The sequence below is a fragment of the Aythya marila genome (assembly GCF_965140915.1).
Source record: "Aythya marila genome assembly, chromosome: 8".
NCBI classification, from domain to species: Eukaryota; Metazoa; Chordata; class Aves; order Anseriformes; family Anatidae; genus Aythya; species Aythya marila.
Genome location: NC_139049.1, coordinates 11,264,497 through 11,290,301, shown reverse-complemented (window position 1 = coordinate 11,290,301; position 25,805 = coordinate 11,264,497). Strand labels below are relative to the sequence as shown.

Genomic DNA, 25,805 nt, shown 5'->3' with positions numbered 1-25,805 from the left:
GTCTAGTTTCTTGTAGAATTCATTCATAACTTCATGTACTTAACATCTCTAAAGTCTCAACAGTTGCGCATGTGTTGCATTGTTCCCCATAAACAGTGATGTAAGTTTTCCTTTCTTTGCCAAATCACAAGTTTTGGAATCATTCATCAACTCTCACTAAACGTGGCTAGTACATTCTTCACTCTCCCCAGCAACATTGAGAGGAACCAGCCATGCAAACATGAATAGCTGCTTAACACACCATAATTGCATGTCTAGTTCCTAATCTACTGCTAATAAAGGAGCCTTTAGTCTCCTATTACATTTATGAAAAGATTCATGCACTTGCTTGTAGTTTTTATGTTTACTAATTGAAGATGGATTACTCTTGCTTGTAAAGCAATGATGCTTACCCTGTTAGAAGTAATTGAGCCATCTTCTGAAGCTCCTAGCAGCTATTAAAAACTATCAGTTCTGATTTCCTTTTAGGAAACATCTTAGACAAAAATTTGCTGTATTGATTCAGAGGAACACTAGGTAAGCAGAAATAGGTGATCTGACATGAACTGGCAGCTGTATTTGGTTTGAAAACAAGACTGTTACTCCCAGGGGTTAATTTTAAGATCTAATGCTCAGCTCTTCCCAGCATTGCATAATCAGTTTCTAAAATTCTAAATTCAGCATAGCTGCCTTAACCTATTCCTTCTTTTAGGAACACAAACTAAGAGCATATAAAACCTGCGAGAATTCCCTGTGAGTGCTCTGCTCTCAAGACTGGTACTTCCCTGAAGTTGCTCCTTTGCTAAGCACGTCCAGTACCTGCTACAGACTTCTGTAGGACATTGCTGGAACGAAGGGCTACTTCCTTTTTACAGGCTTACCCACAAATTGGAATAGGTAACTGCAGTTAAGTCAGCAGAGCTAGATTTAGGAAGATATTGCAGATGCTTTCTTCCAGGAAAAAAGCTGGTTCTGAATCATGTGCTTCTAAGGAATTGAGGTTAACACCAAACAGCAGAGTTTTTAAACCAGTTTTACTTTGACTGGTACCTGAAAAAAATAGCATCTATATCCACCGTACGTACACAAACTATAGAAAACCACTGCTTTCAAGTAAAGGAACAAACAAAAAACAGCATAGAAGAAATTTATTAAGATAGCACTATTTATACAAGTTACTCATGCTAGAAAAAAGCATAAATGATAAATGTAAACATTTGTTTACAGAATACTTGTTTTCCTTGTAAAGGTGCAAATGATTTTCATATGTAAACACAATATCAACCTCGAGGAGAAAGGGGCTTTTTAAAAACCTTTAATGACCCATTTATTACTGTAGTGTAATTTTTACTATATTCAAGCACATTAAAATGCTGAGTTACATGAATCAAACTATGAAGTTAAAGAACTTAAGATACCAGCACTGCCTTTTTCATCTCAAGAATTTACAGTCCTGTCCTCTTATTCTTTTAAAATCAGATTTAGTAAGGTCCAAAGTTACGTCAGGTGCAACAGGTCTTTCTTTCATACTGTATAGAAATTACAGTACAAACGTATCAGAATCTTTGAGTCTAGAGTTCCTCTTTCCTCTCTCCCCACCCCTGGGTACCTCTGCACTCACCAAAACATGACAAGTTACAGTGCCAGCAAAGAGTCCTTCCCCTCCAAACTCTTTCATGAGTCTCAGACCTTTCCCTGCTCAAAACCAGCCCAGAGAAAGTACATAAAAATCACTAAAAGGGAGGTTACCATCTCGTCACGGTCGGTGTTTTACAACAGGAATTCTGAAGACACAGACAAGAGGCAGGAGGGCAGCTAAGGTGATGCTAGTCTAAGCATTTTTCACAGCAGGCACTGACTGCGGGTCTGCCACTCTAGCAAGAAGCTGAGGAGTGTTGATCTAGGCTAGTAAGAATTAACAGATGACACCTGCATACCAGCTTCAGACAAAGAGTGATATCTAAGTAGGCAACGTGAGAAAGATTTTTCTAAGTAAGCAACAAGTTGTTTCTAGGTTCATATACAGGGGCGTTGAGAGACAAAAGCTGAACTTCTGTACCATACACTGTACACTAAAAAGGCATTGTCTGAAATCCTTTTCACTCTCTTTTGGGGCATTTCACTGATTCAGTCGATATATGAGAGTTCCAGTTCTACTTCTTGCCTCTAGCAAGACTGAAAAGATACACAGGGCACCCATCTTCATACCTCTCCTGTACTCTAAGAGACCCTAACACATACCACAAGGGTTGGAACCACAATAGCTTGCAGGACATAGCCCTGCCCTAACCATCAACTCATCAAAACTCAAATCGCACACGCACATATACATATATATAAAATACATATATATATGCACACATATATATGTATATAAAAAGCTGGAATCATCGCTGTGAGCGATACAAAGAAAATACATGATACAAATTAAATGAAAAAATAAATATACTCTGAGCACAGGAAAGCTTCTGTGCAAAGGTGGCACCTTGCAGGTCAAGTACTTTTTTTTTTTTTTTGAAGCTCTCTGTAAATAAGGCAAAAGCAATGTTTTCCGTATCACTTTCCTCTTTCGCCCACCACACAGCTGCCACATCCACTGCTCACAGCAGGAGGGAAGGCAGGAAACCCTCTTCCTTGCCAGACTCCCATTATAGCTTGTAGTCTTTACATCAGTATTACTTACACTATAGCGACATTTACAGTTTGGTTTATTCAAAATTGTAGACTATTTAGAAAAAATACGGACATAAGCGACACTTCTACTTTTGTCCAGTGGTTCCCTGGAGTCTGACAACGTGGTCTCCCATTGGGCACACTCTGACAGAAGTCATTTTTATAGTTCCATAAGAAAGAGTTACATCGGGTCTAGACCGTTCATACTAGAGCTGCAAAGAGGTCCAGTGTCAACAAGTCTCTTCAGTTTTTCTAGAAACGAGAAGCTCAGGGGCTCCTTCCCTCTCAATGCTTACCATATATGAGATTCACAGTGTGTCATTTTGATAACACCTACTCCTCCTCCCAGCCGGCGATAGTTCATCCCACCGTACAACCTGCAAAGACAAGGCTTCCGTGAGCACACTGCTTCACCTCTTTCATGGAGCTACCAGGGGAAAGACTGAACCAGCCTTTGAAACCACAGTTACCCCACTGATAACCTCTGGTTACAGGGGATCGTGACAAGTTGCAGGGTAGCAGGCTTTTTATATACTTCCAAGGTAAACACTTCTATTTGCTTATGCCCTTCTCCATCAAAACAAAAATTGCTTCTTGTTTTGACACGATAGTTTTCTGTTACTTGAGTAATCACTTGCTTTCTCCCTGTCTCGTTGTGTGCGAAATTAAAAAAAAAACAATTTACAGGCTGTAGCTGACCTTGGGCTAACGTTTTGGATAGCACTGGATCAAGGATAAGGTTGTCACTTACAATTCAACTTACATTTCTAATACCCTAAATTCAGCTGATCTGACCAAGATGTAACACATCCCAAGCACCATCTGCTTCTCCAAGATATGCTACTGAAATGGTGCCTGCATTTCACATGGAAATCTGATCCCTATAGACTCCAGTATCCTACTCACTTCAGCTGCATACTTCTGTGCCACTGAAGTCTACTGGCAGAAAGAGGAGCTCTTCAAACAACTCTTACTGATACCATTTGGGTTTAACAAATTGTATCAGAAGAATTTCTCATCAGGCTACACACATACACTAAAAACCTTCTCAGAGCAAGAAGTTCAGCAAAGAAAAGGAAGACGACCAGATGTTGATTAGCTACATCGAATTAAGAAGGGGGAAAAGCCCACAAGCTACTACCTTGAACAACCTCCTAAGCTTCTGTGGAAGCCACGCCAGACAGTAACTCTTAATGCAATATATGTCATGGTTACAGTCACTGGAAGTAGCTGAAACGATGCAGCTAAGGAATATGAAGTACGTATTACTTTCTATTCAGCTGTTCTTTCCTCAGCAGTTCATAAAACATTGACCATAGCTCAGCAAACAACGGGAAGGGTCTCTACTGCTTCTGATGACACCTTCTCTCAGAAGGATTAATTTACTTGTATTATTATACCAGAAAGAATAAGGACATTAATTTCTATTCCTCTCCCTCCAATCCTTCCTGATTACTAAAGGAACAAGAATACAGATAGGAGATTGAAACTTTATACTAATTAGATTTAGGAATAAACATACAGGTAATTGCTTTCGAGCATAGTTATGAATAGAAAAGAAATGGGAAATACAAACCAGCAATTTCATGATTTTCTCTCATCTTGTAAATCAGATGAAATTCTAATTGCTGCCTTCCAGATTTAAAGGGGAAGAACATCATATGCTCTAAGTATTTCATTTCAGCTCCTCCAGACAGATTTGGAACTCAGAGCCTCAGCTTGATAGCCAAAAATGAGTAGGCTGAATTCTAAAACACCATGACTGTGAGCTCGTTCTGCTAAGGGCAAGCGTGTTTTTGGAAGTAGAAGAGACTGAGCCCAAAATAAACAGAAGGGGCAGATCTCTTTCGGCATGCTTCATTGTTGTACATTCAAAAGCAACATTTAAAAACAAATTAGGTTTTAGTATGACATTTTACCTAGAAAGACTGATAAATAGCTTTTGTCTGGGTCTCAATAACCTACCTACCTACACATGGCTTTCCAACCTGAAAAAAGATGCAATGAGACTTTATTCATTACGTGTTAGTTACCCTTTGCAATACCAGGGTGGGAAAAAAAATTAGGCAGAACTCACTCCCATTTCACCTAAAATGGAGTTAATGGCTGGAGTTCAAGCAGAAATTTGCAAGAAAATGTTTCTCAACTGCCCGTTACTCCTGTAGTCATGGACATGGGGATTGCAGTAGGTAAATGACATCAGGATATTATTAAAACTGTTCAACTTCCATCCATATTTAAATGGAGAAGTCATATTGTCAGGGAAGGATTTCACAGTCAGGCACCAGTGACAGAGATGCAAGCCTGCCACAAGGTTAGTGCGAGCAGCAAGTGCCCCTCGTATATAGGGGTTTCTCAGCCTTAGACTGCACTTCTGGAATAATGTGGTAGCAACAGCTGAAAGAAGTTCCTGTGTCTTCACTTTTTTTCCCCAATACAATCATCTTTCTTACAGTTTCATGCAAACCAACAAGCTACAGTACGAAACTCATGCTGGTTACTGCACCAATTTCCTCATGATGGTGTATGTCATTTTTCTAATTTGCCTAGGACAGTTCCAGCTGGGTGGCAGCAGCCACAGCTGGAGATTGCTATTTGATTGTTTCACAAACTTAGTTACCTCCATGTGTTTGCATCCGGATCAAACACCTCAATGGTCTTCAAGTACGTTGTGCCATCAAACCCCCCCACTGCCATTAGTTGTCCGTTCACCACTGCAAGGCCAACCTGCAAAACAACCATCACAGATAGTCACTGTTTAGCTGGGATGTACTGAAAAGACACGTTCCTCAATGCATGCCCTGAAATGAATGGTTAAAACAAGTATTAATAAAAGGGTTTAGTAACCGTGTTTGGGGAAAGTCAATCTACAGTTGAGAATTTTTGGAGAAAAGAGGACAAACAAAATAGTATGTTCTAGCTAGATGCATTCTAGGCTGATACAGGATGCTACACAGTCCAAATACTGGGTTTAAAATTACAAGACATTAAGAGGTTAATATACGTCTGAAAACAGAGAATGTCTCAGAGAAAGAGGAGAAGGTTCCCAGTATTACTAGCTACAAGAATTAGAACTGCCTGAATGGTTACAGACACATCAGGCCCTAAGCCTTTGCCAGCCAAAACACATCGTGTCCTGGATGGAACTTCTTGACAAGAGAACACACACCCCGGAGTATCTACCAGCCTACAGCCTGGAGTGCTTGCTTAAACTGTAACAGAACCATACACAAGCCCTGGCCTTCTCCTTTTGGGCTATGATTTGGACCATCTGTAAGCACCCTGGTCTCCAGCCTACCTTTCTACAGAAGTGCAAAATCACCAAAATCTCAAACTGTTCTATGGTTTAGGAAGGTCACCTCTATTGAAAACATTGTGGTACAGAGATGACGACAAGAACACAATGTAAAACACTCATTGTTTTGCCTCTGAGGAATTTAGAGCAAACTCAGGAGGGCTGCAAATACAAATGCATCTGTTGAGCAATTTCTACACAAAGCACATATGAAATAAATTCATAATAAAATAACACTTAATGAGTGACTAAGAGGGACAGTGCTGAACAGTGTACTATAAGCTTGAGGAAGGAAATATACATTCTGTCCCCAAAACCAGTCCTTGAGCAAGTTATGATTCACACTTGCCTCACCAGACACTGAAATACTAACATACAGAATTAATCCATGCTTTACTATATAATCCAGTATCCAGCGATAAATATTCATAACATTTGCATCTGCCCAAGCAAGATGACTACTTAAAACACTGTGTTAATCTTTTGTTCAGATGCCTACTAAAAGCAGGAAGATTAGCAGTTGATGAAAACACGCTGTCACTTCCTATACCCACATGATTTGGTGAAGAGAAGCAACATTTTAAGTGAAAGCCCAAAAATCCTGTTCCCACACATGTAAAGGCAATGAAAAGGCTTAGCAAGAAGTTCATATCTAAATACAATTGCCCAGTTTTCCAGCTCTTTCTTCTGGGCAGGTAGGTTTGCTCATCTCTAAATTCATCCAAAGCACATTGCAGGATGAGACCAGGTACTAATTTGAATAGTGTTCTCTAATATTGAATGTCCCCGTCTTCAGGCATGTTAAGCAGCTGTCTATGCCTTGACACAACTACCACTTCACTCTCAAGTCTTAAGTTGCTTTGCCTCTTTGCAAACATTTCCCTCACAGAAGAATAGAGGTGAAAGTACAGAGGAAGCAAGAGGAATATCTCAGAAGATGATGCTCTGTCCCACGCTCTCACAAGACGTACATTATAAGCAAGCAAACCAAGCCAAACTCACTCCACTCCGGCGGGATGTCATGGCCACAACAGGAGACCACTGGTTTGTTCGAGGGTTGTATCTCTCTGCACTGCTGAGCTCTGTCGTATCGTCTCTGCCTCCCACAGCATATATCATGTCTTGGTACACCGCACAGCCCAGGTGTTTCCTTCTAGTGCCCATGGGTGCAATCGTATGCCAGCGGTTCTCCTGGGGATTGTATCGTTCCACTGCAGAGGAAACGACATTTTTGGACAACAGGGTTGGCAAGCAGTGCTATTGCTCTATCTGTAAAGGCACTACAGTTTCCACACAGCAAAAATATAATGTACCAGTTTGTTCTGTCACTCTAATGTTTCCCTTCCCTAAAAAGGCTGCTATTCTCTCTCCTCTCTCCAATCCTACACAATCAATCATATAAAGCATCTTCGCTCAAGAATGAGTTGGCAGTGCTAGAAAATGATCTGCATTGGCATCTTGCAGTAGTTTGACCTTTGGTACCTTCCCTGCTGGGCAAGGGCTATTGCAGGGGGAAAAAAAAGATGTGCTTGCAGCTGTTATGCAAATGAACGAAGTATGGTATTCAGGAAACACTGCCAAATGCAGCATCAAGAAACAAAAAGACACCATACACAATCAGGTAATAGGGGTTCACAAGCTCATAGAGTGAATAACAATAGAGCAAAACCACACCTGAAGGAGAAAACAAACAACCACCACAGTATTCAACTACTACCTGGAGACTTAAGGACAACAAACAGGACCGTGACAAGCTCTGACTGCAGTGAGGGACAGCAAAAGGCATACCAGTATTGAGAGGAGAAGTTCCATCAGAGCCTCCTACTGCATAGAGGAAGCCCCCTAGGACAGCCACTGCAACTCCCAGGCGCCTGGTGCTCATGGAAGCCACTCGAGTCCATTTGTTTTCTTTGGGATCATACCTGGCAGGGAAATAAACACCAGAGCTCAGCAAAGCATCAACGTCTTCACAAAAGAGGCAGAAAGACTCATCTTATTCTCTCCAAAGAAAAATCCCCATGAGATTTGAACATTTACCTTCTCTGAAGCTGATCTGCACCTGCTAAGAGACCCACTTTTAAAATTAAATACCTTTCCACAATGTTGAGACAAGAGACACCATCCTGGCCACCCACGGCATAGAGGTAGCCCCCAAGAACTGCTACTCCAACACTGGTCCTGCAGGTGCTGGTGGGGGCCACGTCACTGCTCCACTGATTGGTCTTGGGATCATATCTAGAAAAACACCAAAGAGGACAAGTTGTTTGTCTAGGATGCTTCAGACTCCCCCATGCTTGGGAAGTACGGAGGCAGCAAAGTTTGCCTATCTTGAGCTTGAACTGCACCAGAACTATTTGTAAGTTGAGTAAGTATCCCAAAATGATGTAATGCATCCAACACGTTATCCCAAGGATGTTCAGACTGCAGCTTGGATGATTCAAACTGAAGATCAAAGCTTCAGACTCGTAAGAGAGCAGATTACCAGGGTCTGGCTGACACATGGTAACTTACACTTGTGCAGAGAGCAGCAGGCAGAGTTGCTCCGCTGGATGTTCTCTGCAGGTCACACAAGAACTCAGCTAGCACTGAGTGAGACCTGCACTTCTAGATAAAGATGAAGGAACCAGGTGGGCTTGGGAGCCCAGAGACAAGAAAATACAGTGCAGAACATTGGAGACATAACGCTAGGGTCATGATTTGGGAGCCCAGAAGTACGCAAAGAGATGCCGAAAGAAGGGTAGGAATGAGATATTTGTATAGCTCATTGGATTTGTTAAAAGGAAGACACTGAGAGCGCTAGGAGTGCTTGAGTCATGGGGCTTTTAGCCATGCAGACTGCCATATGCTGCTCCCAGAAACAGGAAGCTTGACACAGCTTGTTTGACTCGTCTTCCACAGGTCCAAAACTGACCTATTTTCCTCCTCCTGTGTTTGCAAGGTTCCTTTATTCTGTAGTTACCAACCCACAATGAAATTCCAGGATGCTTTCCCTCAGCATTGAAGCTATGCATACCGTAGCCTCACCTTCCTCAACAATGCTAAAAACAAACCAGCAAATGCAAAGAAGGTTAACCAGGATCATCACTGCTCCCAACTACAGCCAGACCCACCTCCTGCCTATTCCTTCCTTATACCAAAGGCTACATCTTCTCTCATTCAGTTGGGGATAACATGAGAAGGTGCTACATGTGAAGACCTAGTTCAGCAGTAAACCAACACAATATTGAAGGGGTGTCCACGTAGGTAACAAATTTCAGGTTTTCAGCAGGAAAAGAACACAGGTCACAAAACCAAACCATTTTTAAAAGGCTGCACCCAGGTTTAGATATTCAGAGCTAGCATTTTGCATACAGGCCTTATGAAGACCTACCTTTCCACACTGTTAAGATAAGAGGAACCATCGTGGCCTCCCACCGCATAGAGCAGGTCATCCAGAACACTGACTCCAACACCACAGCGTCTTTTGCTCATGGAGGCCACCATCCGCCACTCGTTGGTCTGAGGGTCATACCTCTCCACACTGGAAATCGCATCCCCGCTGCACCAGCCCCCCACTGTAGGAACCAAACACAAGAAATGGTGTCACAGCAATGCACCAAGCTCACGTATTGTACATGTGCCTCATACAAATGATCCCTCTGGACTTTGTGGCTACTGGTTTAAGGCTGACATCTCTCAGAGTTCCTCATTCCTCATTATAACTGGAAGACAATGTCATTTTCAAGGTGATTTACATAAGCTTGGGAGTACTGTGGCATTAATACCACCAAAAAGATAACATGAGCAAGAAAATTAAACTCAAACCTCCAAATATGAACACACAGGTCACTTCAGAAAGATGTGGAAAAGATTAGGCTTACAGGAACGCTATCACCAGAAAAAAAAAATAAAAAACACAGACTTGAATCTACTGACTTAAGCCAGCAGGAGCTGTGCACACCTGCAAAGAGTACTTCTCCACAGCGGATGGGTTTGCGTGGTCTGGTTCGTGGTCCTTGCATCAGTGGCCGCTCCTGCGGCAGCAGGAGATAGTTTTTGGCTTCATCCACTAAATCCCTGTGCAACACAGGAAAATATTAATTCCCAGAGCTGACGTGATACAGGTCTAAGGAAAAAGCACAAACCAAAACTGATGGCAAGAGCAGCCAGCAGCAGTTGTACAATTTAGGTATTCACAAATCACGTAAGTGCATGAATAGCTCTAGTTAAAACACGCACTGTCACCTAAATACTCATCAACTGCTTACAAGTCATTTACACAGTGACAGAAGTAGATCAGTATCAATATTTGGCTGGAGTTTAATATTAGATACTACAAGCTATAAAGACTGACTAAAAGAATGATGAGATTTGTCAGGCTTACTGTACAGAAAAGAAAAACCCAGTCTGCTTCAGGCTAAGTCTTAACAAATCAGTGGTTTTGCCTAGGAACAAAACAGGACTCGAAAAGCACACGAATACATAATACACACACGACCAATAGATGGAGATAGTACCCTTCTGATGAATATTTTCTCCATGAGCTCTGGCCAGCTCACAATGTCCATCCATTCATGACTTGTCACCTGGTCTAATCCTAATATTCCAAACCCTTGAATAAAACAAAAAAGAAAAAAAGTCCTCCTTCCCTCTAAAAGCGTGGAATTCCCCCAGTATGAATGCTTAATTCAGGAAGAGAACAGTTTAGCCTATCCATTTAGCTTTTCCACATTAAGCACAGAAAGAAAAATTGCGTGCTTCATAGATAATGCAAAACTCAGCAAAACCAGAAAGGTGAGACTTATACCACAAGAGAAGGAAACAACAGTTTCTTTGCACTAGCATTGCACAAAACAGCGGACTCTAATCCTTGAGTCCTGTGGAGTTATCAAAGTCAAGATGTTTTGCATACAGAAACTACTTTAAGTCATGAAGAGATTATGAATAAATACCATGGAAGTGGTAAGCTGCAATGAAGAGCCACGACTACAGAATTAAAAATGTGAAATGGAAAACAATACACTGAAGGGTATCTTACCTAAAGTCAACCTGTGTACCCAAAATCTGCTATTTCACTGAAAACTTTAAAAGAAAAAAAAAATCCTGTATGGCACACTACCAACTATTATGCAAATAGGAAATGCTGTCTTGCATTTCTTCTCCTCCCAGTTGCAAAAGAGGAAACTGAGATATTACCCATTTACTAGTGACAAATAAACAGTTTCAGAGAACAGATGTAAATAAGGCATGCAAAGACAACACAATCCTATTCTGTAAATTAGCAAGGAGATTTACCGGCATTCCTCATCGCTCTTAATAAGAGGATCAGAGCCCACGGTACCCACAAGAAACTTGGGACTCAGCAGTGGCAGACGGACATGCTGTAGGACCTACAACACAAACCAGAATGTCACTGTAGATAAGTCACATATTCCCACACACACAAAGAGAAGTAAAATTGAAAAAAAAAAAAAAAAAAAAAAGATTGACTAACAAGTTTTTGATAAAGAGTTAATAATTTCTCTAGCAAACATCCACAGTCATTTACAATCCAAACTCTAGCATTTGAGTTTAACATAGCTCAGCTTACAGTACCTTTGCCTTTTCCAAATATCAATTTAGATAGGCAGAAGGCAGGCAGGCAGTTTTTCAAAAGGGACAATCCCTTTATTAACTGATGAAAATCTGATTTATTAGCAGATGAAAATAAGCTCACAATTGAAAACCTTCACAAAAATACAGATGTCAATATACCTGCCTGAAACACTAGTTAAACATTTTATCAACCATTTAGCTCTCTTAAACGTGAGTGATATTGCAGATAACAAGTAACATCCCTTTCATAACAGCTTAGAATTCAGAAGCACAAACAGGTACAGACAGAGGGGCCTAAAAAGGCACACAGTTTAACACCATTAAGAAGAGCTAGCTTGAGGACAGCAGAGTTTTTGTTTGCTTTTAAATAATTTTCAAAAGCTTTCCACCAAATAAAGTTGCATTTAGTGTCAGCATTTCCAAAGTAAAAACACTGAGGTAGACAGACTCTCGCTTCTTTTGATCAGAAAGCCTGGGACTTCAGAGGCTTTCCAGTTGACAGCTTTGTCAGAATGGGTGCTTCTTTGTGAAATGGCTTGGCCTAGATGAAGCGCTGCATTTCAACAAAACCATTCTGACAAGCTCCAATATAAGATCGTGAGGGCTGTGGCATAAATCAAACAGCAGAGCTTAAAGACGCACCTCAAATGAAGGCAAGCTTTTTCTTACCCACTATTTTTTTTTTGTACAACACTCAAAGCAATCCAGGCAGGTTTGTCTGGACAGACCACTGGAATGATCTAGTTTGGCAAGTCCTACCTGGAAACAATTCAATAAAGCCCCTATTAAAAGGTCTAGCCACTGCATCTTTCAGCCTAGATGAAAGGAAACTGCAAGCCTCCTAACACAGGTGGAAGTCAGAGAGAACTACTGTGCCACTGCATGCGTTCAGAACTGTCACGCTGCTGTTACACCGCCGTATCAGTCCTCATTACTCTTCCCCTAGATAAAGCAGTCTCAAATGTTATTGTGCTCAGCATTACCTGTGGCAGCTGGGGTCTTCTTTCTTGAATGCTGTATTTCACCCAGGCCATCACCGCGTTGAACACCTGCTCTTCGCTGCGAACATTTAACTCGTCACTGGATATAATGTCTATGAGCTGATTGGCAGGAAGCAGCATGAACTCCTCGCTCTCCATTACCTGGTTCAATGGAAAAAGCAGCAAAAAAAAATGAGGACAGGGCCCAAAGCACCAGAACCTTTCACCACTCCGGCACTTCAGTGCAACTCTAAAGGACAGACAGCCCGCTTGAATTAGAAACCAAGGGACAGATCCAATGAAATCCCAAACATCCATCGCTGCCTTGACATCAGCACACGAAGGGCTTGCTGTATGGTACGAAACGCAGACCCTAGCAACACAGATGCAAGTGAAAAAGTATCACAATTTTTTAGTATGACGCTTTTAAAGGGTTAAACCACAGAACATACTGATCAGGTTCCAAAATTTAAGAAAAGTAAAGCCCTTCTTTAAAATCAGCCTCCTCTTTCACCACATGTAAAAATAAGGTTACGCAGGTGACAAATACTTGACTGAAAAGCAGCATCAAAATAGAGAGGATCTATTCACAAGGAATCCAAAGCAGAACACAGAAGCAAGTCTCAGAAATAAGTTACCAGAGGCACTGTAAAGAATACGGAAAATCTTCCTGAATGCCAATTTGCGGCAGAACAGAAAATATATCTGGACAGGGAGACTGATTCATTTGATCCCGTCTCTTTCATTGGTTTTAAATATAGAGAGAGCACGTGTGAGTCCAAAGGCACTTAAGAGGGAATCAGAGCCTCCTAAGGACTCATCCCTTGTGAAATTCAAGCCACTGACAATCTGCAAACGCGTTAATTCCTTCGGTACCCAAGACAGCGACCGATTTCTCAGGAGGCCTTGGCTGCTGCTGGGGGACGGCTCGCACAGCACAGCCCAGAGCACGCGTGCACCAGGCTGCAGAATACCTCGGGAGGCTGCAGAGCTAGCACACCACTGCGTCTTCTGCACAGGTACCAGGTAGATGGCAAAGCTGCAAGAAGCTAAGGGAAGAATTGCAGAAAAGGTTTGATTGATAACCATTAGCTCGACTTCCCCACGAGCATTTCCAGTCTGTAGCCTGTAATCCAAGAGATTCAGTAAGAGAAGATAAATATTGGCTTGTCTTTCTAATTTGCAACCACATTAGAATTGCTCGACTTATGCTATGATTTGCAGCATAAATGAAAGAAAAATCCATGCTCATAATGATACCATTATCTCAACAGCAATTACATGTACAGTTCTTTTAATTACCTAAAGAAATGGCTTAAAAGCACTGAATAAATGTGCAGAAATTGCCCAGTTACTGGCAACAACAAATACTGCTAAAAAGAAACACAGAAAACAATCAGATCAGTCACCAGACTTTGTTCTGGGATCCTGTGGGCTTTCAGGGGCAGCGAGAGTCACAAGGTGGGCCCACGCACTTCTTCAGCCTCAGCCTGCCAACAGGGTGGCTCACAAAGGTCTGTATCAGCATTTTTCCAGTCTCCCCATCTCCTAATTTTACCCTGACAGTTTAAGCACTGCCTCAGACTCTGGAAATGGAAGCTCTGGAAATAACACTTACGAGTTAAGGTCGGTCATCCAGGCTACCCCTTCCACCCTCTGAAAATCCAGCTGCATCAATAGCCCTACAGAACTCACTGTAAGCACTTCAGCAAACGAGCCTATTACTGCCATGCAACTCGCTAGTTTACATAGTAAAACTAATTATTCAAAATGCTTAGGCTTATTTTGGCTTAATTATCAGGACATTAATAATTATCTGACTAGTATTAGTGGTCTGTTTGAGTGACTTGCTTACAAAACGTGAACAAAATCAGGGAAGTGTACAGTACTCGTGTTGTCTGCTGCACTTAGAATAAGTGTCAGAGTAGATAATACAGAGTGCAATTTTTGGCTATTGATACAAAGTACGAGTTGTTCAGCCTTACGTGGATTTTCTCCCTTCACGCAGATGTCAGAGACCAAACAAAAAAATATGAAGGCTGTTCTCACACAGCGGAGCTGTTAATAGAACCATTTCACATTACACGCACAAGATTCACTAGGGGTTTTAGGCAACATATTAAACTGAGGGAAATAGAAAACTTGGAAAAACATTTCACCGAGAAGTTAATGATGTAATGCAGTAATACACATAAAAATTAATAGATCTAGAGGTTAGCACAGCAGAGGACATAAAGCAATTCAGACTGCACTCAAAGTAACTGCATGGGCTGGCCGGATGCCTAGTGCTTAATATTTTACATTGCCATTCAGGAAATTCCCATCTCGTGTTTCTTTTTGCCAGCTTGGAAGAACGATGACCACACAGCCTCCGCAGAGGACGACATTTTCTAACGTTCTCTACCTCCACAGTGGAGGATGCTTAAGTAGCCAAGTCACTGGCTTACATCAGGGGCCACCAATCCACTCTCCAGATGGAAAATAACCAAGCCAAAACACGAGCCCAGCAAGGACCACCATTAACATGGGCTGCAGAGAAACAACTGAAAGCAAAGAGGGGAGCATTAGGGATGAAGAACAGCAAAACTCTTGGAGTACTGAAAGGGACACCAAAGCCTGCCCAGGCCAAACAGTGAGCTAATCTAAGCTGTTGTTTTCCAGAGGCCATGATTTAGTTGAGTCAATCATAATTCACATCATCTTGGAGGAGGAGAGTGTTTTCTAGAGTGCAAAACTTGCCTGTGTGTGCTTTCACAGGGAAAACAAACACAGGAAGCTATCTTTGAGAAACTGCGAAAGAAAAGAACCCCGTAGTGTGCAGCTCTTAACAGCCAGCTGCAAGTATTAATGCTAAAACATTCAAATACAAAATTGTTATGCTGTTAAGAAGTTATTTAGAGGCTTGTAAGCATGCCCTACTCATGTAATAATAAGAAGACCACTGCTCAAACCATTAAAACCACCAAGTACTGAAAATAAACAACCATCTGGTTACCATCCTGCTCCCGAAAAAAAAATGCAGAAGAATAGAAATGCAGAGCAAGCAGAGAGTACATAAAATGGTCAGATAAAACATAGGGCTTTCTGGGAAATCACCAAGTTCCAGAAAAAACAGCCTCATGTTAAACAGCAAATTCTGTTTTCCAGTCTTTATGGTTAGGAAAGCCAAATTTAATTGCAACTTTTAGAGTAAGCTGCTGTCATGTGTCTACAGTTAGATAGCAAGCATTGTCTCCAGTGTGCCCAACATTCAAGTTCAATTGTGTTTGCTTCTGCTCATAATTTTCTTAAGTATTATCTGACTGAAATTAATACAATTCCAATCTGTTCCCTCCAGGGGGGGGAAAAGAAAAAGTCTGCAAGCTGCAATCAATCACACAGTGCCACTTCTCTGGGGAAACTAAATTAGCATCAGTACCCAGTTCCAGAGTTCCTCCTGCCTTTGGAAAGGATCTACCTGTGAAGCAGGTGAACAGAAGAGCCTGTTGTGGAGAAACCTGTCTGCTCCAAGGGACAGAAGAACACCGTTTCTGGAGAAGTCAAGAGATGAATCTTTCTACCAGGGGAAAAACCTTCATACTGAGAGGACCCACTTCCAAAATCTACATAAATTCTTGCGCCTCCAATTAGGGCTCTTGCAAGACACCACTTACAGGCATCACGCTCTTTTCTGCATCTGGGTGTAATAGTTAAGTAAAGACCCACTCTTTTCCTAGTACTGCTCAGGGAATCCTTCATTATGCTGATCCTTCCCTAAGCTGGGAGATAGCAACTTTTTTTCCTAAAAAAAAAAGTCTTATGTGAAGAATTAACGAAGCAAAAATAATTTGATTTATAAAGGTCAGCCAAAAAATAACCTAGTTAAATTACTTTAAAACAAATTCTGCTGAATAATAGATGCAAAAAATCCTGTTTCTGCTGCAGCGAGAGTTGAAGACTCCTCTGAGGCAGCTGTATGCTCCCCACACACACCCACATCCAATCCCTCTACTTAATACTTTTTTTTTTTTTTTTGATGTATTGTCCTTATTTTAAGGCCCCTCCAATCACAAATACTTCTGAAAGGGAAGTGCAATGCCACACAGTTGTGCAGCCACCTCGGATGCAACACCAAACACCAGCGATGCCTGTGGCCCTGCCTTCCACATCACATTCACCACAGAACTCCAGGGGATGAAATGCCACAGATCACACACACAATAACAGCACAACGTAGTCCTGCAGGTACCTCTTCTGTCTCTGTTCCCCAGCTAACAGCTATCATCCATCATTATTAGCGGACCAAATGGCAAAATTTGGAAAGAAGTATAAAGTAAGAGTTGCCCAAAGGTCTCACAGAAAGAAGCATAAAATAAGAGTTGCCCAAAGGTCTCACGTTTTAAGCCATGGTTCTAGCACAGGGGCTCCTTACCTCCTGGAAGTTGTGCTGGGTGAACTTGTCAGCAATCCTCAGCAGTTCACGGCACGAGTGAGTATCAGCAAAAGCTCGGATGCCCAGGCAATTGGAAGGGTCCAACTGTCTCTTAAGGAACTCGCAGCAGGCCTCCTGGATCTCGGCCAGCTGGAGAAGGCAAGCAGCTGGCAACAAGGTCTGGACATTCCCCTCTTCCACAGTGATCTGAGAGGTGTAGGCAAAGTCAATGAGCAGTTCCATGGCCCTTTCGTCGATGTCTCTGATCACGACTTCTGTCTGCCGACTCTCCGCCAGCTCCCCGGTGAACATGGCTCGGAAGTAAGGGCTGCAGGCTGACAGGATCACCCTGTGGGCGTAGATCTTCTTCGCACCGACTACCAGCACCACATCGCACAGCTCCCGGTGCTTCCGGAGAAGATTGATGACCTCCAAAGTTTGTCGAGGGTGCTTGTCGGAGATGTAGGGCATGCGTGCAGGCTGTGGCACCCCTTCCGGCAGTTTGTTGGGATCTCCGAGTGTGCAGCGGCTGGTCACGTCCATTCCGGTCTCTCCTGGTCGAGTACTGGTACACCTGCAGCACGAGACAGGACCATCAGCAGCTCATCGATCACTGCCAGCCACAGCTTTAATGCTCACACCAATTACAGGTGCAAAAACAGCACTGCCTGTAGCTCCGCGTGAGAACGTGAAAATAAATACACACAAAAAGAAGCGGTCTCAAGCCAAAGTGTACCTAGAAATAAACAAATGTCCACCTTCAGGCTTATATTTATATCTATTTTATATGCTTTTTATGACACGCTGCTGTAACATCCAACTACACATACATATTTATTAACTGAACCTCCAAAGAGCCTTGTGTGGTAGAGAAATATTACCCCCATTTCAGAGACAGTGACTCAAAGCAATGAAGATTATCTGACTGCCCCATTCTCACTTGAGTTTTGTCAGTGCTGGAGATGGATTTGCACTGCAAAGAATTCCAGTCACATAATTTAACCAAACTTCTCTGCTCTTCCACCTACCTTTTTTTATAGGGTCACTCATCACTGATACCTGAACATGCTCAACTGTCACGCAGACTTGGGTAGCTTAAAATGGCCCGAAGCCTACAACAAGGATCTTTCAGGTTCACAAACTATCCATTTAATCATTACCTCTTCTGTTATTTTTGAATTATGGGAGCTTCTGACACAATCCACCATCCCTGACACGTTTCAACAAAGGTTAATCCTTCCCAAGAATGGCAGACTAGGAGCTGCAGAAGGCGACTGGGATTATCAAACCAACCAGAAAAAGTCAAAAACAGAGTAATCAACTATTAGCCTATGAAAAAAAAAAAAAAAAAGAAAGAAAAAGTCTAGGTGGTAATTTTAGAGATGAGAAATCATTTGGGAAGGTGCAAGCTAAGTTTCTGGCACAGAGGAGGTAAGAAATACTGTCCTGCTAGCTCCGTGCATAATGTTCTAGCTACTTGCTGTTCTTCTTTACATAGCTTCAGCTCTCTCTCCTCCATCCCTCGCATCCCCAAGTGGATGTCAGCTCCGCCGTGGTTGAAGTGCAACATCCCTCTGTGCAGCAGTGCTGAGATGATGCTTGGTGCCCCGTCTGTAATGGTGACACCCCACACAGCTCCTGGATGCTAACTGGAGAGAACAGGAATGCAGGATTGCCCCGAGCCCTCCTGCACGTCTGTAGGGATGAACCAAGCTGACACATCTCATACCTCACTTTGCAAGCTGTCTGCCAACATCCCCGGCTTCACTATCACATTAGCACTGAGTTCAGCCATAAACAAGAAAGGAATTAAACCCAACTCTGCTTTCAGCAACCCACGTTTGCAGATCAGTGCACACTAAGTGTGCCACACACTCACCTGAGATGTCATTTTGCATGCTCAGAGCATTATTTCTGCCCCATACCATATATGCAATTGCTAAAAAGGATGCAACAGCACCTATCAACTGCTATGAAAATAAAGAAAACATCGGAAATTCCACTTCAAAAGAAAACATCATTTGGAGGAAGTAAAATATACAGAGCAAAGCATCAGAGTGATGGTAGCTCTGAGTAACCACTGAGCGCACAGGCTGCTGGAGGTACGCTGAAAGAGCCAACACACATCTTATCCATTCCCAGCTCCTCTGGTGCACTGCATTTGGGAGCTACACTGCCTCACTTTGTTCATACTAAGAGTTAAAACGAGATCGCTCTGCCATTGCTCGATGTATTTTGCAGCATGCTTGAAGGAAAGGATTAAATAACTCACATCCTTTCCTCTCATTATTATGTCAAATGCGTTTTTTAACCACAGGGAAACCAGTCTCTTTGCAGCAGTTCAAATTATTCACTTGCATCTTAGACTGTTTTCCCATTCCCCCCACACCCTCTCCTTGATCATCGCGTTCAGATGTTTCAGACCATTACCTCTTCCTCATATCTTACTTACACAGATCCAGCTGGGTCTCCCCTCTGGGTTTTGCTGCTTGCTTCTGCTCAGCCTCTGCACCTTAAATGCCTTGGCTTTCTTTTTAATTTATTTCTTATTTTGTTTTTAATCCCTACTCTTATCTTTCTTCTATCCATCACTGCTCTCCTTTCTTGACACCTCTGACAAATCCTTCTGCTGTTACCCTGCCTCTCACTCTCCTCCACCCACTCCTGTCCCCCACAACCCAAGTTCACCTTGTGGGGTGACGACCATTTTCAAAGTTCCTCACAGACAGTGCAGCTAAACACTCCTTGCAGTAGCAAAATAGAACTAAATTCAACGGTACTCCTACAAAAAAAAAAATCAAGAAACCTTGGCTAAAGATTAATTTACCTAATGGGCTTTCTTTTGTAGTCCTCAGCAGCGAAGGCCAGAGGATAAGTAATTTAATCCCTCGGCCAAGGGATGGAGAAAGGTGGGGACAAAATCCTCCTGTACTGAGTCTATCTCTTGCTAAGCAAGCAAAATGGATTTTGTTGTGCTTTGGGGATTTAAAGCTGTGTCAAACCCCTGGGGGAAGGAAAAAAAGAAAAAAAAAGAAAATAAAAAGGCCTGATTGAGACGCTTGCTGCCGTAATAATTTTGGGCAGTTGGTCATAACCAGGCTGTCCGTCAAAGCATCTCACCATAGAACAAGCACCCCTGAAGCTGACACCCATTTCACACAGCTACAGACAAGAAGACACAGCCTAGGACCGTGACAGGAGCTCCTTTATGAGAGCAGGACCCCTTCACCATGCCCCAAAACATACCAGGCTTTCCTCAAACAAAGGCGAGCCCCTAAAAACACCCCTAAACCATGTCTCAGAGAGCTTTTTGGGTCGGCACTGATTCGAACTCCAAAAGAGACTGGATTAAGGCTACGACCCCATAAGGATCGCAGTGTGCCCTGCCAACACCACCACCCAAAACTCCTCGATGGAGCAGCTTGTGCCAGGTGCTTAGCCAGCCAGATTTGAGCCTAGCCCTGCTGTGCCAGGCCAGAAGAGGCTTTTCTCTCCAAATCTGACTGCTGAACACATCTCAGTCAGCTAACTGAAAAGGAAATTGCTTAGTAAGAACTGCAGGAATTTCTGCATTGTTTATCCGAGTGCGCCCATTGTATCCAGCCTCCTTCCTTCGGGAAGGAAAGTGCTGGTTAATGATTAAAGAAAACTGAATGGATGGCAAAAGAACAATAAGCAAATTAGCACTTCTGATTCATCCATAACTTATCTGTGGGCAATGCAGAAGCTAGTGATCAATGGGCTCGGCAATTTCCATCCTGGATCAAGCCAGATGCTGGATGTTAAGCACCGTGGGTTGCTGCTATGCGCAGGCACAGAAGTGTGAATTAAAAGGACACCGTCCAACGGCATGCATCTCCACAAGGATAATAATTTCACTGCATTATGTGTGCATTATGCATATATATGCATAGAGAATGAAACGATGACTCAGTAGCTTAGAGGTGTGAAAGGCATAAGGCAGCACTTGATTCTCACATGCTAGGCTAGCTGCTGCCCCCCCTAACACATGCAAAGCTAAGAGCTGCTCCTGAATACTTGGGGTGATTAAGAAGAGTTGAGGGACGAAGAAGAAATGTGTATGCAAGGATAAAAGATTCCTGCTCAGCTATGCAGATATTCTGGGATTAGCTTCCATCAAAATGCAGGGCTGGGGAAATCAGCAAACACAATGGGATTAAGAAAGGGCTGACAAAGGATCAGTTTTTGTAGCACACTGCCGAAAAGTACAAATGGGAACGCAGACAGTCTGCCACGCTGGCAGATAAATAGGCTGCTCTACCTCCATTTTATTCATCTATGCCAGTTCCCAAAACTTCAATCATTAACACAGGCATCTATGAGACACCCATCCTTACTGCACACAGCAGCTTCTTCAAAAGTTCCAAAAATATCAAAGAAAAATACTTTCCAATACTGTCATAGAGCTCCTTAACTTTAAAGTCAGAATGGCCTGCATTTTTTTGGTTTAAGATTACGTCCGCGTTAGCATGAGATTACAAGAAAGCTTTAATGTAATTCTGAAAAAAACAATAGGCTGACATGAAACAGAGACCCATGAAATAGAACAAGTAACAGGCTGAAAAAGTCAGCTGAAATCATACATTGCTCTCATGGACTTCAGTAGCAATGGATTTTATCAACAAACGAAGATAATGAACCAAGCAGTAGCAATTTCTGTCAAAGCCTAGCTTTGAATTCTATGCATACACAAAGAAAAGGTTTCCTAGACTTATTACAGAACTGCCAGGACAAAGACCTTCGGTCTACTACAACACTGCCTACCAAGTAAATGGAAATGCCTAATTGTGGCAAACAAACCTCTGAATTAATTAGAAATCTAATTATTAGTAAAAAATACTGCTGACTTCTTTTCTTACCTAGACAACAAGGTTTAGGCACATGTCAACAAGGCTGTTATGCAAACAAGCACATATAAAATAATACTGCTGCCAGGTTTATGACTCAAAGTGAGGGCAGCAGTGATCCGCCATACACATCCCTATTTATGTTGCTTAGTTGGCTTTTCATTGTCCAAACCCAGAAATCTCTCAGTTTCACCAAAAACGAGGACGCTGATGTGCGGAAAGATGAGGTTGTTCCTTGAGACTTCCAAAAACCCTCCTAAATTTTTTGCAGTTTGTCTTGGAAAAGCAACCAGTTCGTTTCCCCAAGCACAACACCAGGCTCTGCAACCTCTCCTCCTTGGCAGGGTTTGGCCGCCTGCGCTGAAGCCAGCTCCAACACAATGTCGTTGTCACCTGGGAGCAAGCAGGCTGCTGGAAAAGCGCTTGGTGAAAGAGCCAGGAGGTCTCCCACTTGGCCTGGGAGCTGCTCCAGCCCTTGTGCCTTGCCTGAGCTATGTTACAGGCACATCAGCACCTGGCCACATACCCCACTGGCACTGACCTCCTGGGCTGGCTTTCTGCTTTACCCCAGCCCTTCCCCATCACTACAGACTTGCCTGATGATTGCAGGACTCGTGGTCACCAGATCTGCTCTGCCTTCTTTGCCCAGGTGCTGCGGGACTTTGCCCTTCTTGGTGAGGTCCCCTCTGCCTTGCTGTTGCCTTCAGCAGAACAACTTCTCTTGCCGCTCCCTGACAGTGAGAAAGCGCAGCCTGCCCCAACTACCACTTCACTTCTGATGCAAGATAAATCCTGCTCGAACATCAGTGCATTCGCTCTGCTACAATCCTGACAGGAGCGGCTGCAACTCATTTTCTCTTCAAATTGTGCTTCCCATCCCCTGGACACTGTACGCATTTGATACCAAGTCACCATGCTTGTTAACACACGAGCCTGGCTTCCCTCCTCTTGCAGGATCTGCCACGACTCTCGCTCGTGGTTTGAAATGGCTGCAGAGCCCTGAGTACAAGGATGAAAGCAAGTGCTCCCCCAGCTGCTTAGCTGCACTTCATAGGAAGATCTGGGAGCCTGAAACCCAGTCAGGAAGCTTTCATCCTTTTCTGCTAAAATAAGCAGTAGAACAACAAACAGAAATTTTAACAATCCACACAGAGGCCCTTCCAACACAAGGATATTCAGGAACTGAAGTCCACAGCCCGCTGTAGAGCCATGCTTGTCAGGCTAGACTGCAGCAATAAAACACATGCAGGCACAGTGATCCACTGAAGGGTTAGCCCAAAAATAATGCCTGGGTAAGTCTGTCAAACACATCATCCCTGCTCTGCACTGGCTTGCCACAGAGGGAGGGAAAACAAAAGGTAGTGAAAGGTCTGCACCAGAAAAGAAAACCTCTCCTTCTTCAGCCCAGTGCTGTTACCCAACACCAGAACTACGCCGGCCTGAGTGGCAGACAGAACTTCTAGGACAGCAAACCTAAGGCCATAACCCCCAGAATACCTCTGAACTTCAGCACTTTTGTTCTCCACCTCAACGCCACAAGGAGAAATCAGCAGACAAGTTTACAACCTCGATTTTCCCATTAGGAGCCCGAAAATAAAGGAGAGAAAACAAGAACACAAGCCCAGCTATTCACAAATTCCATGCTATTTTGCAAGAGCATTTTGATAAATGGAGTACAACATGAAAATCTGAAGAGATATGGTTTTACGTTAGTTAAGATTTAAACAGTCTCAGCTGCAGAAGACGAAGATGGAAGAGAGCTGGTCTGCTACTTAATTTGTCTCGGAGTAAAAAAGAACTCACAATAGAGCCATATATACATCCTCACTGTCTAAAAACCACATTTCTTATCTTGGCAAAAATACCAAACAATACATAGCCTCAGTGATGCCCATATCATGTCCCAAGGTTTACTCATTAGCTTAACTGAAGCAGCAGCACAGTCTTTTTTGTTGCGCTTGAGGGGTTTATTTAATTAAACAACAGTGTCACTCCTCAAGGGTTTAAATGATTATTTATTTCTTACCTCCTCCTACAACATAGAAGTCAGAATAATATTTTCTGCAAATGCTGCAGCTAGAAACACTCTATATATTCATGTACGGTTACCATTCCTTGTCTTCTCTCACACTAACATTTACAGAATTAGCCATAGTAAAGTTTCCCTACTTTTAACATCCTAGAGTACAGACAGCCTGGGCAATTTGCATTAGTTCCCCTTACTTCATTTGGAGGTGTAAAACTTCAGGATGCTTTGCTTCCACACAGCTTGCATGCAGAAATACATCTGCTGTTAAGACTTGCCATTGCACATTTGATAGCGAACAACAGCTAGAACCAGCAACCCCGTTTGCCAACCTGCCGTCATGCTAATTTACTGGAACATTTTTTTTCCTTCTACATAACAGATAATGTTTCTGACATAACCACAGCAAGGCATACGCCAGACTTAAACTTCAGCTTCATCTTCAGCTCATTAGAACAGAGGCAGCTGGCATCCATAATTAGAAGAGGAAATCTCCTTTTCACCCAAGACCTTACCCCATCAAAGGAGCTAAACTCCTTCAGTTAAGGGGAAAATAATACCCCTTAGAAATCATTTTTATTCCCAGGCAGTTTATTTCACACAATCATAACACAAAAGTAATTAACTACTGGATTTTAAATGACAGTAAGTGAGGGGGGGGAGAGGAGAATGGAGAATTATAGCTTGTTTCCATACCCTTTTTCTAAGAGCATATTGAAAACTAAATACATAGAAGCAAGGACTACAGATAGATGCTTTATATTCTAATTCTCCTATCCAGGTCTTTAAAAAAATAGTTTTATGGTGTAGGCACTTCTGAAACCAGCTCACATTATACTGTACTGGGGTAAGAGAAGGACAATTGGTTTTCATCTTACCTGCGCATTGGCTTTCCGTCCATGCACCGTGAAGAGAAACCTTCACTCTACACTTCAAGACCTGATCCAAGACAAGAAATAAAAAAGGTGAAGCAAGAGTCTTCTTTCCTCTTCGGTCTGACTCTGGGCCAGCAGAACTGACCACACGCACATCCTCACATGCCTTCAAGCTCTTACCCAGCTATAAATTCACAGCCCAGATTAACGACGTCTAGATTGCAGAGAATAAAGCAGAAGAAAACATAATCATCATTAAAGGTAATTTCACCGCAGCTGCATAATGATTCTTTAGGCAAACGGCACACACAGATCAAAGCCAGCAAACCATCTGCCTCCCCAAATCCTTCTAACTCCTCCACCAAAGGTCAGTGTCTCGAGGAACCGGGTGGGCTCCCTCTCACCCCTCGAGCAGAAGCAGCTCTCTCCCTGAGATTCAGCAGAGATCTAAGGCAGCCTGGCACCCTCCAAAAAATCACGGCACTGCTGGGCCAGAATTCAATGCAAGATAAAACCAGGGCCTGGAAACTGAAGATAACTGCGTGTCCAGAGGTAAGAGCGATGCTAATACCAGGACTACACCTGCAAGGATTACTGATGCTGCCTGGTGCTGGCCATGTCCCCTCTACCTGCCCATTTTCCGAATGGTTTAACAGCTGCAAAGTGCACAGCCCGTCCATCCCGAACCACTAATTTCTGATTTTAGCGTAGATTATCCCTGCTTTAGAACAGCACCCACCACCTCAATTCCAGTTTTAAGGTCTGAGCGAGGAGTAAATTTACTTCAAGCGTTATTTAAAGCAGCAAGCACGTCTTCTTGGAAGGATGCTGTGTCCCTGCTGACACGCACCGCCTTCCCCCCACCCAAAAACGGGGCGAAGCGGGCAAACTTTAGGCAAAACCACCAGACTGCGGCTCCCCCGCTGCCTCCCCCCCGCACCCCGCGGGCACCCTGCGGGCGCCCCTAAACCTCTGAGACCCGCCCCGAGCCCTCCCCACACGCCCCAAACGGGGCTGCCCCGCCGGCTCCGTGCCCCCCAAAGCCCGGCTCCCTCCTCAACTCACGCCGGGCGCGGTCCCGGGCCGCCGCCGTGGGTGCCGAGCGGCAGGAAGCGCAGGGCCCG

At 43.2% G+C, this 25,805-nt stretch overlaps 1 protein-coding gene across 2 annotated transcripts; it reads right to left on the bottom strand.

Moving 5' to 3' along the window:
* Positions 1–1,108: 1,108 nt before the first annotated feature.
* KLHL20 (kelch like family member 20) lies at positions 1,109–25,805 on the bottom strand. 2 transcript variants are annotated; one of them, XM_082766016.1, is made up of 13 exons: positions 25,747–25,805; positions 24,685–24,745; positions 16,913–17,486; positions 12,505–12,663; positions 11,222–11,316; positions 9,888–10,003; positions 9,318–9,501; positions 8,039–8,182; positions 7,736–7,869; positions 6,950–7,158; positions 5,273–5,379; positions 2,949–3,029; positions 1,109–2,864 (listed from the first exon to the last, which is right to left on the bottom strand). In XM_082766016.1, exons 2-13 carry the CDS (start codon positions 24,705–24,707, stop codon positions 2,834–2,836), a joined length of 1,857 nt encoding a protein of 618 aa, XP_082622142.1. In that variant the 5' UTR covers positions 24,708–24,745; positions 25,747–25,805; the 3' UTR covers positions 1,109–2,833. The 2 variants fall into 2 exon arrangements, with proteins under 2 accessions (XP_082622142.1, XP_082622143.1); XM_082766017.1 differs by having other exon boundaries at positions 1,109–3,029.